Source organism: Dermacentor albipictus, chromosome 5 (genome assembly GCF_038994185.2).
Source record: "Dermacentor albipictus isolate Rhodes 1998 colony chromosome 5, USDA_Dalb.pri_finalv2, whole genome shotgun sequence".
In the NCBI taxonomy this organism is placed as follows: Eukaryota; Metazoa; Arthropoda; class Arachnida; order Ixodida; family Ixodidae; genus Dermacentor; species Dermacentor albipictus.
In genome coordinates this window covers 95,854,378-95,870,707 of record NC_091825.1, presented here as the reverse complement: position 1 = coordinate 95,870,707, position 16,330 = coordinate 95,854,378, and the positions used below count along the sequence as shown (strand labels likewise).

Here is a 16,330-nt window from a genome sequence, read left to right as displayed (position 1 = left end):
GCTTGCCTTGTTGAGCAAAACCAGATAAGCAAAGTCAGATGAGCCAAGCCAGATGAGCAGACTGGCTGGTTGAACACTACATCATGCAAAGGCAGCAGTATGATCCAAAGTGATTATCGGAGAATGCGTCCCCAGAACCAAGGTAACCTTAACTAAGCCACGAGACTGGCAATCACCTAATTTGTCTAATTAAATGCTTTCAAAAAGAACCTTTGCACACTATGCACGCAACCAGTGGGAAACATATACGATGCAGGACCCAAAACAGCAGACAACTAGAGAAGTCTGTTGTGTATCAGCGTGGAAGATGAAAGGTTTCTGTTCTGCTTTAGTTCGGCTTTTAAAAACAATGCAAGAAAATATGCGGAAGTAGACAAGGGCATGGCAACACAATGCCATTTTAGCATTTCAGGGAACAGAGTGCGATAGAGTGCAATTGTCGACTTTCAAACTTCATTTCACTGGCACTACAATGCTCTTACTGAACATGAAGAGGCCAGGTATGAAACTTCCTGGCAAGCATCAAGTTCTTCCGGTGTCGTCAGATCTTACTCATGGGTCATTCCACCCAAAGCGTCCCAGACCCAAAAGCAACCATCGCAGATACTCGTGAACAAAAAATTGGCCTAGTTTGTGACTGTCTGAATGAAGTTTCACTACAGTATTTTTCTTTAAAGATTAAAATGCAGAAGTTGATTGGAGGTAACTTTTTAAGGGGTCCCTCACTAGGTCTGGCCATTTTAAGCAGACAAGCGCAATGCATACAATACATGCTAACAAACGTGTCTGGAAAGTGTTACAGCGCTATGCGCCGCCAAAGAAAATATCCGACATTTGAAACCAAACACTGTGTGCCCTTCTCCTCACAGGTGCTGAGCTCCCAGCTGGAGAGCCTGTAACAATCGCACAAGTGCACCTACGTAAATTGCAGTGCTTTTACATCACTCACAGTGATACCTGACAGATTTATTCAAGGCGACATCAGCTATTTGTTTGATCTGTTGCTTCAATAGACAATTAAACCTGTAGATACAAAATGAAACTTAAAACTGCAGGCTTGTGAGTCTGTTTTACTCCATGCAGTAGCTAGAGGGATGTACAGGCGCCCAAATCTTTAACTGGTGTGCGGGAGCGGCGACTTTTCCGTGCGTCAGCGCCGTTTGACGGGGCGAAGCTGGAAACAGTCTGAGGCTAAGCGCATGCGGACAAAGCGCGCTCAGCTGGGCCCATCGTCTACTAGGCTGTTTCCAGCCTCGCCGCGTCATACGGCACTGACGCCCGGAAAAGTTGCCGCTCCCGCACACCAGTTAAAGATTTGGGCGCCTGTACTTCCATTTCGTCTGCTTGTTCCCATGTCATGCAGTTGCGCGCACAGAAAACTAAGCTATGTGCCATTTTCTATCGGGTTCCAATGTGTGATCGTGCTCTTTGATCTGTTTGCATCTGCTTCAGTGCTTGTAACTGTGCCACTGGCTTACACCACTAACCAAGTGTAATCATGCACTGTGCCAAGCGGCTCGCGCGTAAGAGCGTCACCGTAAGCGTGCCACTCGGCAAAAACACAAGAGGGGGGGGGGGGAGGTCAAGCCCGTGACATATGCGCCACGCGATCCTCCAGCTCCAGTATGGGAGAAAGCAGAGAAGCAATTTCACTCACAGAGGCTAGACAGGGGCTAGTGAAGAGGGTGTCTATGTTGGCGGTGAAAATAATCAGCTCAAAGCACTCCGAATATTTATGTCTCTGCTATTAATGAACTAATTTGAAAAATTCTTGCAGCAGAACACTCCTTACAGGACATGTAACTACTTCCAGCCTATTACCGAAACTTACAATGTGGCATGGTGAGGGGCCCTTTAAAATGAAGTGTGACACTATGTGAAAGGACAAATCTTAGTTTAGAATATTCCGCTTGCATTGCTCTTTCATGTGACGTCATAAGTGAACGCAAGAAAGGATTTTGCCCATTTTAATAGGCTCAGTAAAAAAGCAATAATATTGCGAGTTTTCAAAATATTATTGCATAAATATTGTTACGGTTTCAGCCACCATAAATTTTTCCCACTTTCTCCAGTTGCTATAGTTTATGCTAAAATAATTGTATATTATTAAAGAAATCTGCTTTTCAAGAAACTTACTCTAAAATTGGCAAATATGACTTTTTCATCAGATTCACACCTAAATTATGCGTGAATGCCCTCCAGATAAATACAGAAGAGATGATTCATTACACACACCAACCTCTTAGCTTGTGATCAAGAAATTTTTATCCGAGTAAATTTTGTTTGAGGCCAGAAAAAGAAAAACTGAAGTCCACAAACAACCTCACCGCTAGGTACTGCTAGGTACCGCTAGGTTATATACTTGAACTTCTGGAGTGGAGGTGGCTCTCCAAAAATGAAGCCGGTCAGTGCCATCTTGCTAGAGGCGAGAAGCCTGAGCCGCCATAGTGGCCATTGCATATAAAAGTGCACGTTCATCGTGTTTATTGCTTGTGCGCTGCTGCAACAGCGTTTAACTGATTTTGGCATGCTTTCCTAGGGCAGTGCAACACCTCAGTAGGACATAGCTGCACCACTCGGCAAAGATGACACCAGTCGTAGCGTGTCACTTGTAACATAAGCTCACGTCGTCCACCCAGGACTGTCGTACATCTTGCGCGCATTTGCTTCAGTTGGCAACGGCTGGGAAGGTGCTTGTAAGATATGCGTATGTCAATATTAAATTTATGTTTACGTCCCATAAATGCATGTCGGCACGTCATCGCGTGCGGTTCTTATTTAGTGCATACATGGGCTACATGTTAGGTGGAGAAGATTAGACTTCATCGCTGGCTTGCAGAGGCATTGGGTTGTGCCCGGATACATGAGCGATGTGCTTGTACAACATACTCTGTTCGGTTTGAACCGTGTATGTTCCGTGCTGCAACTCCGTTTTAACGGGGGAGACCAACGCGACAACCGCATACACACGAGAACACGTGAGAAAAAAAATAAGAGAGAGAGAGGGGGTGGGAAAGTTTTACATGCCAAAATCACGATCTGATTATGAGGTACACCGTAGTGGGGCACTCCAGTAATCTGGACCACCTGGGCTTCTTTAACGTGCACCTAAATCTAAGTACACGAGTGTTTTCGCATTTCACCCCATCGAAATGTGGCCACTGTGGCGGGGATTCGATACTGCAACATCACGCTCAACAGTGGCAAGTAACACTTGAGCAGGACGAGTGCTGGACATTCAAGGAAAGAGTTGTAAGCTTAGTGCTCATCTTGACCACTTCTCCTGCATACGTGTGTTTACATTTCGCAAGTTTCTTGTTCAACAATTTGCACCAACTAGCCCACAAAGAAATTCTGTTGCGAAAACTGGGCTTAAACACAGCAGCTTGAGCCCTTTTATAAGAATACTAAATGAGGGGATCGTGAAGAAACAGCGTCAACACTGCACCCAAGATTGTAATAGTTAAGATTAATGAATGCAGAACCTGCATTACAAGCTGAGCCTGCTATAGTGAACTATATATGCATCATAAATGTTCAGGTGTCTATTGGAAATGCTTTCTACTGCTAAAGTATATGTGTAGCATTTTTGACTGATGTTGTCATGTATGTTACAATATGAAGTTCTAGACACGACGGATGAGACTCATAAACACATGTGAAATGTCTGAAGACTGTCCGCAATGAAGTTCATGACGCAAGCTCAGGCTTCAAGATATGACAATCAAAATGTACAGGATGCTAAATACATAGCTTCCAGTGCCTTGTGTAAACTAGCTCGGTAATGTTGTGTACTAAAACAGCATAATTACTTTATCTGCATGTAAATAACGCAACCACGAATATAATGCAGGGGGGACCTTCGATCTCACAAAAACAGAAAAAAATTGCTTGCTACAGAAATTACTTTACCAACAGTGATTCTTAATATAAAAACAAGAAATAATGCAAAAAAAAGGAAGAAAATGATGCCCGCAGGGCTTTACTTATCATTACTTCAAATTGCCATTGCAAAATAAAGTGAAAAGGCAAGGGCTGACGTATTTATCGCTGTCGGCGAAAACGGCATTATTGATCATAACATCCTCTAAGGCGTTATTGAAAAAACATTTTTTAAGAAATGGGTGACACAAACACAGCAAAGCTTTATGCGGATGGCGCAGTGATACACCGCACGACTTCAAAGACCGATGACTTGACATGCCAATTAGTGGGTAAACAGTGATTAATGTTCATTACACACTCACATTGGATAAGTTTGGTTTGTGCGGAGAAACCATTCATAATTTAATCAAGCGAGAAAGTGTGACTGGCAAAGCATCCCACCGATAGCTTTTCTCAAAGTGTGCACGATAAATAGTTGTAGGAATATTTTTTTGATCGGCAATGCCGACATGCAAGTAGAAACTGAAGTACTTTCTAAAGGGTTTTCTTTGTCACTCTTCATCGTGGAACCGTAAAGAAAGGGAGTGCCATGCGTATTCCAGGGCCACCTATGCTGTAGCCGTGATCCGAACAACATGCAGTAGAGCCTTGCCAATACGCTCCTGCTTGTTCCGTTTGCCAAGCTCTTACTCTGAAGCCCAGGTTGCGTTTATCTATAATCTGGACACGTGTATTGTTTATGTTTCTCTTCCTGGTTGTTACATCCAAAAACAGTGACCGTGCACAGGTGGTGCGGCACTTATGTTGACCGTCACGTCTTGAAACTGAAAACAGCCACATTGAAAAACCTGCTGTGTTGTGCAGAAGGGTCACCATCACTGTGCTAGGATGGTGGTTCTACGAGTATGGTCACCCTAAACACACATTCAAGGATGCTGTCTCATCATCTTCGATACCTTTCGAGGTTGCTTCGATATAGTAAGGCTATGTTGGAAATTAAAAAAGGGGCACGAGTACTCGAAAACAGACTGTTGTTGAATGTTTGAGTGAAGCATCAGATGAAAATTATACGCTTCATTTAGTGTGATTCATGCCTGCAACTGCCCAAGAAATTGTTTAGTGTTCAGTCTAACTGCCAGCAGCAATAACGAGCTCTACTGAGCATGTTTTGAATAATTTGTTGGCTTTCTAACAAACTACAAATGAGGTTTTCCATGAGTGCAGGTTCTTGTAACTTAAGCACTGCTACAGCAAGCATTACCAGATGTTACCTTTTCCCAGATAACACATTCCTTTTCCATGGTCTCCAAAGGACGTAACAGGGTTGCACTGTATTTAAAGACCACACCTCGTAAAAGCACTGCTTTAGTAGACGACACCACCGTGTATACAAGCAGAAATTGTACAATATATGGTGCGTAAACGTGCATTTCAACAGGCTTCTTACTTATCATGATGCAGGAGGCTGCCAAGGAAAGCCACAGAAACGGCTTGGAGAATGAAGCTTTAGCATTGTCCAAGCAACTTTGGAGCAGCGGAATGGAGGCTTTGTTTACTTTGTAAATAAATAGGGGCAAGTTAGCAACTGTAGTTGAACGCAATATAGCATTGTATGAATCACACTTGTTTAGAGAAGTCTAGCTGCCGGTTCCAGCTAGCGTTATCTGCTCGGTTCGAGACCTAACGGCATACTAGTGCATGGAGTGAAATCGCCACCAGCAGAATCAGCCTGCACTTGACCGCCGCTCCAATGACCGCCACTTGACCACTCTAGACAAGTGTTAATCACAGTGTACGAGGAAGCGCTAGTGGCACTGGACGGCGTCACCATCCATGGCAAAGACTGACCTGCTGCTGCGGATAGCCCTGGCTAGGCGGCCTTGGCTGACCCGGGTAGGGCTGCCTCTGCTGGTACTGCGTATACTGGGCCGGCCCCATGTAGGGCCGCTTGGCTGCCGGACCACCGGCGCTCGCGGCCCCGCTGGCACCAGCACCGCCACTCGCAGGCACTGCACCGCCACCACCGCCAGGATCGTGCATGCTGCCGCCGACCTGTGGGACACACGACAGAAAGGAGGCGATGTCACGAGAAGCTCGCAAAACTCAAACAGCAACACTATAGGGCTCGGGCAAACTATGCGAAACTCGCACAGCACAAGCCTGCACTCAATTTCACCAAATTTTAGTGCAGTGCAACTATGGATCGCGCCTTGGATCGGACACGATCCTTGTCCATCGCTGAACGGCTTCCGCGAAGCGCCAACTGAATGGAGGCTTCATGGAAGGATCAGGGCCACACAATCGGCGAGCTGTCTCCCTTCTCTGAAACACACAGCCGTACTCTTTACCGAATGAGTGATAGCTTATGCTACACCGCACAGAGTTGGCAAGACTGGGTATCGGCGACCTGGTGCAATGTTACGACTGAAAAATGCTAGCGGTAAAGCAGATTTGCAAGAATACGGACGAATCCCAGTGACACTTCAGGAGGCGCCATAGCTTGAATAACAATGCCGTATTGATCTGTTCGGATAACGGTTTCAATGTCACATACTTTGCTCCCTTTCTTAGTTGTACGTGAAAGAAGTGACGGGCAGAGCTATTTACTGGACGTGTTGCAGCTTACCTTGGTGTTTGTATAGGTCAGGTTTCTCACACGCAACAGGAACAAGCAATAATGTAATGTCCATGGATATATCTCGTTGAGCATGATACCAACCATTGAGCGAAACTGTCACTTGAAAGGAGAAGTTAAAAAAGCAAAGACGGGAAACTTATAAAGTAAAGAGAAACAATCAGTGTGGACTGATCAAGTATTTTCCCAATACTCAATTGCCATTAATTTAACGAAAAAAAGATTGTTTACTGGAAATGAAAAATGACGCAGGTGGCCTCAATGTTGTGCTAAACTCGCCCAGTCCTAGCGGAAGATAAAACAGGGAGACTCGCAGCGCAGAGAGAACTGGCAGCATCTTGACCTCCCGTCAAATCGCAAGACCTCTTGTTGAACAATGAATCAATCCATACACCAAGCGCAAGGGTAAAAAAAAGAAAAAAGAAATACCAGCAAAAAAAAAAACCAGTGCGTAAGCGGGAACATCGTGCAACCACCGATATAATGATCCACACAAAACGGTTGATGATGGCCACGCCAACTGCGCTACGAAAGGAAAGAGAAAATCAAGTACTTTCGTCTCGAACTAAAGAGAAAAAGAACAGCAAAGAAAAAGGCGTTCGCGAGTGACTAATGATAGCAGCGAAGGCCAATAATAAACAAGTAGAGCATACACGCCGAGCGAGCGGCGATGAACGAGAAATAAGTATTTAAAAAAAAGAAGAACAAACTGCGCACACTCATCGCCGAAGAACGCGGAAGCGTGGTTGCCCAGGCGGGGCGAGGCAACAATAAAAGCGCGATGAATGAATGAACGAGAACGTAAGCCGAATGGGAGGGAAGTGACAATAAATGGCGAGGAGGGAGGCGGGAGTGCCCCAGAGAAAAGCGAGACACGCACAGACGTGAACAAGAATAATCATCCTCCTTCGAGCACGAGACAACTCAGAGAAAAAGACGAAAGAAAAACTAAAGAAACAGGCGAGGCTGGAAAGGCGAACGGCCGACCTTGAGGGAAGGAAGGAAGGCGACGACGAAAGAAACCAAGCGAAAGTGCTCGCGCTGCGCGGAAGCAGGCACGAAGAAAATAAAGAAAAACAAGACGCGAAAAAAAGACGCGAACCGTCGTCTTCGCCGGCACAGACAGCGCGCAAGCGCTTGCCTTCACATAACGGATTCCCTTTAGAAAGTGGTGACCCTCCACTAAGCTCGTCTCCTTTTAGTGAGAGCCCTCCCCCATATCCCGGTATCCTGCACCAGCTGCCCTCGCATACAGTAGGCGTACAGTAGGGCAGAAGGCTTTTCGAACACGTACCGAGGCACGCGTGCTTAAAAAGAAGAAAGGGACGGGAAACTTGTAGAATGAAACTAAGGACTTCTTAGGAAGGCTAGATACCGAACAACGACGCGGCGGCAACAAAACGCCGTCTGGACGCACTGACAAGAATTGGAAGCGATAAACCGCAACCGAGGCTTCGGAACGGTCAAACGAACAAACAGCGCGGCAGGGAGTCGCGTAGAGGTAGTTAGGAAGGAAAAAAAGAAGAAAAACGAAAATTAGCGAAAGAACGAAAGATCACTATTAGTCCGAACGGCGTTCGGCAAGGAACAGACGATGTTTCCGAACGCTTCGGAAAGGGAGCGAGACCACAGAGAGACGGCGATACGAACGATCCAGGAGGTGGTTTAAAGAAAGAAAAAAAAAAAAATACCAACTCGCTTATGAGGCAGCCGACAGACCCAAACAATGAAGCCGCGTAAATACTGAAAGTAAACGAACAAAACAATGAAAGGGACACCGATTCAATGAAAAAGGAAAAGCTTTCGCGTGCGCGCGTAAAGATAGCGTAAAGGGGCACCCCCTCCCCTCCCTGCATTCATTCAGTTCGAGACTAGCGTAGTACGCTCGCGACACACGCAAAACAAACATAAGAAAAAAAAGAATGACAAAGAATAATGCACGGGAACGAAGCAGAGAAATAAACACACAACGTGATGGGAGTGGGCGGGACGAGACCGAGAAAAGTCGAGAACGTAACGCATAGACAGAAAAAAAAAATGAAGACGAAAACATAAGTGGGCTGAGGCGCAATGCTCGAAAACAAAAAAAAAAAGAAAAGGAACGACGCCGAAGCCAGCTAAATATAGTCGGAACGATGAAGGAGGAGAAGCGAAGGAAGACACACACACACACATATAGAAAATAAAGAGAGTAATAATAAAGACGGAAACGCGAAAGAGGAAGAATGAAAAAATAAATGCGCGGCAGCGAACAAGTCAGATTCGATCGTCGAAACATTCTTGATGCCTCTCAAGGTCGCCGAGCAGCGCTTCTTATTTGCCTTCGTTTACTTTCATTTGGCTGTTTCTTTCGAGCGACGGCTTCCGCAATATCTGGCAGTTTCTTTTTTTTTTTTCACCCTCCGGGTTCTGGCTGCGGCTCCAACGTCTCCTCCTCCTCCTCACACTTCGTGGACGGTTATTTACTCGAGGAAGGCGCGACGCGAAAACACACACGCAAACTTCCACACCCGAGAGGGTCCTTGCGCAACGCGAAACGTGACACGACTCCAGGAAGTGATCCGCGCAAATATCCCTTTGAAAGTAAAGCACGGGGCAGATGCGGCCCAGACAGAGGCCTGGGCTCGGTCAGCAGAGTTGTCCCTTTATGCCGAGCCCCTTACTAAAGAAAAACCCGAGACAGTCGTCACAAGAACACGCGCTGCAGTGTGCTTAGGCCAACGGTTGGCACCAGGCCGGGTGCTAGCGCATCGAACGAATACGCCAGAAAAAAAACGACTCTCGGATATCGAACATTTTCGCACTTCTACACAGAGTAAAATGGAAAAGCTGCGTGCGGTTGGCACCAAAAAGAAAGAAAAAAGGAAAGAAAACTATTTACGTTATTTGACACATGTGCAATGCTGTTCACAATCAGCGTGTGCAGGGGCGCGTTCTCGTTTTTCTCTTTCCTAACAAAAGAAAAAAAAGTGCGTCTGGACGTCAGGTGAACTGAAAGCTCACGCGACATATCAGTCCGCCATTTCAAGGCTCTCTAACAGAAAGCTTTATCTACTCCTTATTCTAAACACAGGGCATGTTAATTTTTTTTACGTCGTCCGGCAAAGAACTGCCGATGCAAAACGGAGGATTATTCCATTATCATACGACTCACATGCAAGCACGGCGAGGCTAAATACTTCTTAATTGCATAATCCGGGAAACGCCCCGGCGCGTTTCAGCGGCGGTCATCACGGCAACAAGGCGACCAATTCTCTCTCTCCCTTTGTTCCCGAACCAACCACCCTGACGTCATGGACACTGACGGCGTCTGCCAGGACCTAAGCAATCCTTTATCGGCAAATAGAGGACTACATTGCGTTCTAAAACAGCCAAGGACTGAACTCAGCAACTTTCAATAACTTTTGCAGAGCCACAACGGCCCAAACACACAAATATACTTCGAAATTCATGACGTCATACTTCAGTGCAGGCGCCGATGTTTAGGCATAAAATGGTTGTGGTGGTGGTGATAACAACTTTATTGACAATCCGGCAAATTTGTGGCGTGGGCCAGGGAGGAGTGTGCGGGTGCCCATATAATGTGAACGTCGCGATCTTCACGAAAATTGTTTAAAATTCTCAGTGCTTCCGGCGAGATTCTTCCTTTTGCATAGTTCTTGACGGCTGTCGTGCAGTCGCTTACTATACGATGTTAGCTTCCGTGGAGGCTATTGCCAGTGCCAAGGCAGCTTCCTCCGCCACCTCTGCCTTCCAAGTTTTTACCGTCCCACTAACTCTGCAGTCACCCTCTAGACTCGTAGCAACTATCGACATACTCTGTCCATTTGCGTACTCCGCCGCGTCCACATAGACCACGTCCCTGGCACTACGGAATCTTTTGTGGAGAGCTCTCGCTCGTACGTTTCTTCGATCTTGGTGAAACTCCGGGTGCATGTTTCTGGGGATTGGGAGTATTGATAGATGTTCCCTTATTTTCCTTGGGATGTCTCTCCGCACTCCGTGCTGTGCCTCGTAGGTAATTCCGATGTCATCTAAGATGTGTCTCCCCGTCAAACTCTGTGTAAGCCTTTCATACTGCGCTACTCTCTGGGCCTCAATAAGTTCGTCTAATGTGTTGTGCACACCGAGCGCCAAGAAATTCTCGTTTGACGTACTTGCCGGAAGTCCCAAGGCTTGCTGATACGCCATTCTAATAATGCAGTCTATCTTGGCTTTATCCGCAGCGTAGAGCTTGAGGTAAGGAACCACATATACAATACGACTGATTACGAATGTTTCTATTAATCGGATGAGATTGTGCTCTTTCATAGCATAGTGCCTGTTGGATATCCGCTTTATTAGTCTGACTGTTTGTTGAACACTATTGTCAAGTAGTTTCAAGTGTCAAGTAGTTTGTCAAGGTTTCTCCATTATCGCCGTTTTCGGATATGCGGAGTCCCAGTATTCTCAGGCTCTCCACTATCGGTATCGTGGTGCCTTCTACTGTGACCACAATGCCCGGCCTTTCCCTAATGCTTTTTCGACCCCGGCATGTGGGCCTATAGAGCAGAAGTTCTGACTTTTGCGAGGAGCATCTCAGTCCCTTGTCTTTGATGTAGTCTTCCACCGTGTTTACTGCTGTTTGAAGGATCTCTTCCACATGCCCATCGCTTCCACCCGCCACCCAAAGGGTGATGTCGTCCGCGTATAGGCTGTGTCCGAGTCCTTCTATCTTTTCGAGTCTCGCAGGAAGACCGATCATTGCCACGTTGAATAGAAAGGGAGATAGGATCGAGGGCAGATTGTTTTCATAATTAAACGTATTGCGTACTCGCCACACCCGTCAGCAAACCGTGCGTCGTCAGCCACGATATATACACGTATGCTACGCGAAAGTTTGATACCTAAAGATTTTGACAGAACCACGGAAAACTAAACTAGCGTCTCTGATACGCTGGAGAAAGCCTTTATTTGTGGGGCGTAAACAAATGTACCCTATATGGGCCAGAAACTAAAACAAGTTGCTGTAATTTTCCTCGATGCGAAACCCTCAGCAAGGCAGAACACGATCGGCGCGCACAGCTGAGTCGGCGAGTCCGACAACAACGGACACGCGGCCCCACATCCAGGGAGCTGTGAACGAGTCTGCGACTGACTGCCCCCCGCTTCCTGCGCCGCTGTTTGCTCAGCTGGCCCTTTACGAGGGCGTGTCGGTGAACCGGCTCGGCTGCTGATGCCACCGCCGGTCATGCCCGTTCCACCTTTTCCGAAGTCACCCCCCCCCCCGCCTCCCCTCCGTTTCGCGACTCTTTCGTTCTCTGCCAGCCCTTAGCACAGCTTCCGCTGACAGGCCAGCGCACGCATGCCGTTCAGCAGATGTCGAAATGCAAACGCCATTCGCAACCGAACTCTTGCACCCACCCCTACGCACTCGCGGGACACCGAACAGGAAAGGGTCACACGCTGCAAGATAAAACGGTACGGCAAGGCTCAATTGCCTTGAAAACCGGAGACTGTAACCACACTTTTGGTTAACAGGCACTAGGTGGGGCGGGGTGAGCGTATGCACTCCTAACTGAAGAGCGCGCTTGCGGAGTCTCCCAAGGGGGCGAAATACGCATTTATTCATTCAACAGCCGCCACATTCACGCGGCTGTTACGAACGACGATTTACCTTAAGGCGCAGCAAACTAGCAACGGATAACGTGGAACACCAGAAACTGACAGGCAACATATTCATTCTAGATGACGGTCACTTTTCCAGCGACTTCGCTGTTACTGATTTGGCGTGCTTCAAGAATGTATAACGTTTATTTCTGGCATGTGGTGTCCACAAGAGGGCGGAAGCGGCAGCATCACAATTGTTTCTGTCTTCTTTTATTTTTTTGCAATCTAGCAACGCCGCATCTTTTAGCACCTTTAAAACTTTTTCGCGAACAGAATTTGGTTTTCCTAAAACTTCACGCAACATTCGTAACACAGACAACCATCGGAACTTCGTAAGCTTCGCGAGAAATTCGGGAGAGCTGCCAGGTGCGCGTTACACACCGATGGCCACAAGCTAACCCGACAGGAGAACGCAACCTCGCGGTGTCGACCTGTCATTAAGGGGCGCGAGAGAAGTAAAAGAATAGAAGCGTGGGCGGAAGGGAGGATCGTACCACCGCAAACAATTAGCCACGGGCACGCAAGCTCGAGACGGGGGGGGGGGGGGGGGGGTGAAGACACGCGGGACGAGGCGGCGTCAACGACGGAACAAGGGGCAGTCACCCTCCTGCCCGATCTCGTTAAAAAAAAAAATACCAGAACACGCACGCACGAGCAAACCGCAGACACAACACGAGCGTGGGCGTGGCAAAGCGAGACGCGGCGGCGAGCCAAGCGAAACGGGCTCCGCATCCCCGGGCTCTCTTTTATAAGCGCGCGCCAGTCAATCGGCCAAGGTCGCGCTCAAGGCTGCTCGCCGCTGGCGATGTGTCGTCGCAGGGTGCGGCCCCCCTTCTCCCCCCCCCCCCGGCTCCTTTTTCCCGCTTCCACACAGACGATGATATCATTCCCGGGCTCGGCTTTCTCGTCTTCGTTTCCTCTATGCCAACGGGCTTCTCTCATTCCAGCCGCTCACTCTCTCTCTCTCTCTCACGCATACACACCGGCAGCTTTCCCTCTCGGCTCAGTCACGCGGAAGTCGCCCGTCCCGTCATCAGCAGCCGGCACGAGCGGCGCGACACAATGGGTCGGCGGGCCAGCGTGACGACGACGAGAGAATGGGTCAACGGTTCGCTCTCCCCTTCTCACACTTTCCCTCCCTCTCTCTTTAGTTCGCTTCCTCTTTTCACACCTGCATTCCTCCGTCGCAGGAAGGCACGAGCACAACTCGCGCCGCCGGAGGCAGACGTGCACAAATGCTCGCAGGCCTCTTTAACTCACTCCTGCCCCTCTTGACACTATCGTGCCACGTGTGCTCGGAGAATGTCTCCCTCAGCCGACGATGCTTACTGTCAAACCTCGTGGGCAGTACACTAACCTCCCCGCGCTTTTTTAGGCGGCGCTGACGTCGGATGTTGGGGTGGCAACTCCCGCATGCGAGCTTAGATTCTATTTCTTGGCAAACTCTTATTTTGGTTCAGACGCGTAATCTTTACAGCCACAGTGCGGGAGACAATAGCGCCAACTGTCCCACTCTTTTAAGTTATGTTTACGTAAACCCGATAAAGTCGGCTCGACTGGGCTTGTCGGTAGACATCCGGTCGTCGGGTTCCTGTAGAAAAGCTAGCGGGTCGGGTCGAGCGAGAGTAGCGGGTTCGGTCAATCCACCTACAAAGAGTGAATTGACTCACTCGCCAAACCAGCTTGGCAAGATGCATGCAAACGCGGTCGGGTCTGGCTGCGTCACCTCGATTTCTGAATCAACCCGCTCGCGCCGAGTTCATGTAAAGTATGCAACGATCCCGAAGAAGTCGGGTCGTGTCGTGTCGTGTCGTTGTGTCGAGCAAATGCTAGAGGGTCGAGACGTACGCAACACACAAACAGCAGCAAACTTGGGGCCGTAGTCACTGATAATGAACACATTTTTGTCTAGATCAATCACTTCTCTTTCGACGAACTTGATGTTGCCGATTTCAACTGTTCTAAAAACTTGTTCGAAGCAAGTAGCCCTTTTGCGTCCTTTCACCATCAGATTACCGACGTATGGTTCAGATCGGAGACCCAGGAGTGAGACTTAATCGCAAACTAATTTCTCGTAAAACGCCACGCAGCATTTGTAGAACCCTAAGCCGAGCCCAAATCCGTTGAGTTTGCGGAAAAACCGAGAGAGCAAGCAGGTAAGAGAATCGTTCGCAGAACGCTAACAATCTGCTGCCAAATTGGGCTCTGTGAAAAGACAAATTGCAAGACGCTTGCAGACAGCAAGGAAGGCAGTAAAACAGACTTCGTCCTTCCTACCCCACGCGACACCGCCATATTTATTTATACCTAACCACCGCGTTCATTTTCCTGTACTGCTTTCTAGCAACGAACGTAATTTGCAAGTCTGAAACCTGAAAATGAAAGCAAGTGTCTGAGGCTTGAAAATGACAAGCGCCGATTTCACTCGCGAGGCGTCGACATCAGGCACAAGGAAGTTACCACTCGACGCGCACCCGACGAACAGTGCAGCTCTAGTGTACACACCGGCACGACCCCGTCCGCTTGACCTTGCTCGGCACGCGAGTGCAGTGCTATGTACACACAACACTCCCGCGCTGAGCTCCACTCCGTAGACCCAAGGATTGCGAAAACGCGAGATAAGCGAAGACGGTGACACGTCCATTCCACCCCCCCCCCCCCCCTTCCTGCTACCCACAGGCACTGACACGTTTATTTACCCTTATCGGGGCCTCATCGAACTTCAGCAGCAAGCAAACCGCAGTGGACGCACACTTGACCAACGCAGTGTGCGGGTACACTCCAGCGTTGCGTCAATCACACGCACGGCAGTCTATACACGTATTCAGTCAGCATGCGCCCTGTATGTCATATGCTGCACGTAATATTCTTCGCGCCCGCTGTTTTCCAATCAAGTACGTAGTCTGTTGAGGCATGCTGAGACAGCCAGAGGAAATCGGAGATTAAACAGGACCACGAGCGAATGGATAAGTTTGCAAACCGGTGCGGAACAAGTAGCACGCTGATGTTAGCGTTCGACTCGCCACCTTTTCACTTTTAGTCAAACCCCGATAAACAGGCATTGCTTTCTCGCGAGTCAGTTGACAAAATCGAGAGGGATAGAGATAAAAATTACGGGGTCTCTTAAGATCTCTCGCAAGAGGTGAACAGCGAAAGCCTACTCTTCCTCCTCTTATCATTCGTCTGTTCCCTTTCTCTTCTTTCTTTTAGTCATTACTGCTCACTACTAAGCAAATTTAGTCATTTGTAATCAACTGTGGTCATTACAAGCCGTCGTTAGATATGCTGGTCATATCATTTTCATCAGTAGTGATTGCGTCATTTCAGTAATTATTAGTCATTACTTGTCATTACAAAGCATTTTAGTGATTTCTAATCAATTGCGGTCGTTACAATTTGTCGTTAGACATATTGGTCATTTCGTAGTCATTACTAGTCATTTCTAATCAATTGTGGTCATTACAAACCGTCGTTAGATATTATGGTCATTTCGGAGTCATTAGTAGTCATTAGAAGTCATTACTAGTCATTATTAACCTCTACCAACTCTATTATAACGTAATCATTCACTAACTGTCACTATGAATCACTTTTCAGTCTTTCATCTGTCTTCATATGGCGTGATGACGCTTCGGCGGACACTCCAGCGGTCAGGTCTGCAGACACAAACTTCACCACGAGCCTAGAAAGGCTTTCGCCCTAATAAATAGCAGGCAGGTTAACTAGACTCCAATTTGCTACTCTACCCGTGCGGAGGGGGGAAAGATACAAAACGAGAGGGTTCAAATTTAAGCGAGGGCAACCCAACGATGCCCAGCGTTTCTACAGTCGGGCGAGACACATATCTGTCGCCTTCAGGTATCGTAATAAAAGAGCTCGCGAGGCTTTCAAATGGTCATGACCTGCGAGGCCCAGGACGAATTCTGCTTAGAAAAAAGCCACGAGCGTCCCGCAACAACAGCGCGGTGCTCGGACGTTGCACTCAACAGGTTCCAAAACGCAAAGCCTGCCCTGGGGGAGCGACCGTACTCCACACACAGGCCTATTTCGAGCGCGTCCTTCGGGAACTATTTGCGCGGGCGAGCTTTCTTCCTTTCTTCAATGCGCCTGCCCGCGCTGCGTGGCGCGAATATCGTTTTCGCCAGCACCACCCGGGGGGGG

General features: G+C 48.0%; 1 protein-coding gene across 2 annotated transcripts in view; it reads right to left on the bottom strand.

Annotated features, from left to right (window-relative positions):
• LOC135918624 (trithorax group protein osa-like) overlaps positions 1–16,330 on the bottom strand; it is a 178,261-nt gene that overhangs the window by 119,638 nt on the left and 42,293 nt on the right. For both annotated transcript variants that reach the window (XM_065452244.2, XM_065452245.2), the window contains exon 2: positions 5,734–5,937. In XM_065452244.2, the coding sequence (XP_065308316.2) occupies positions 5,734–5,937 (204 nt within the window). The remainder of the gene's footprint in view (positions 1–5,733; positions 5,938–16,330) is intronic.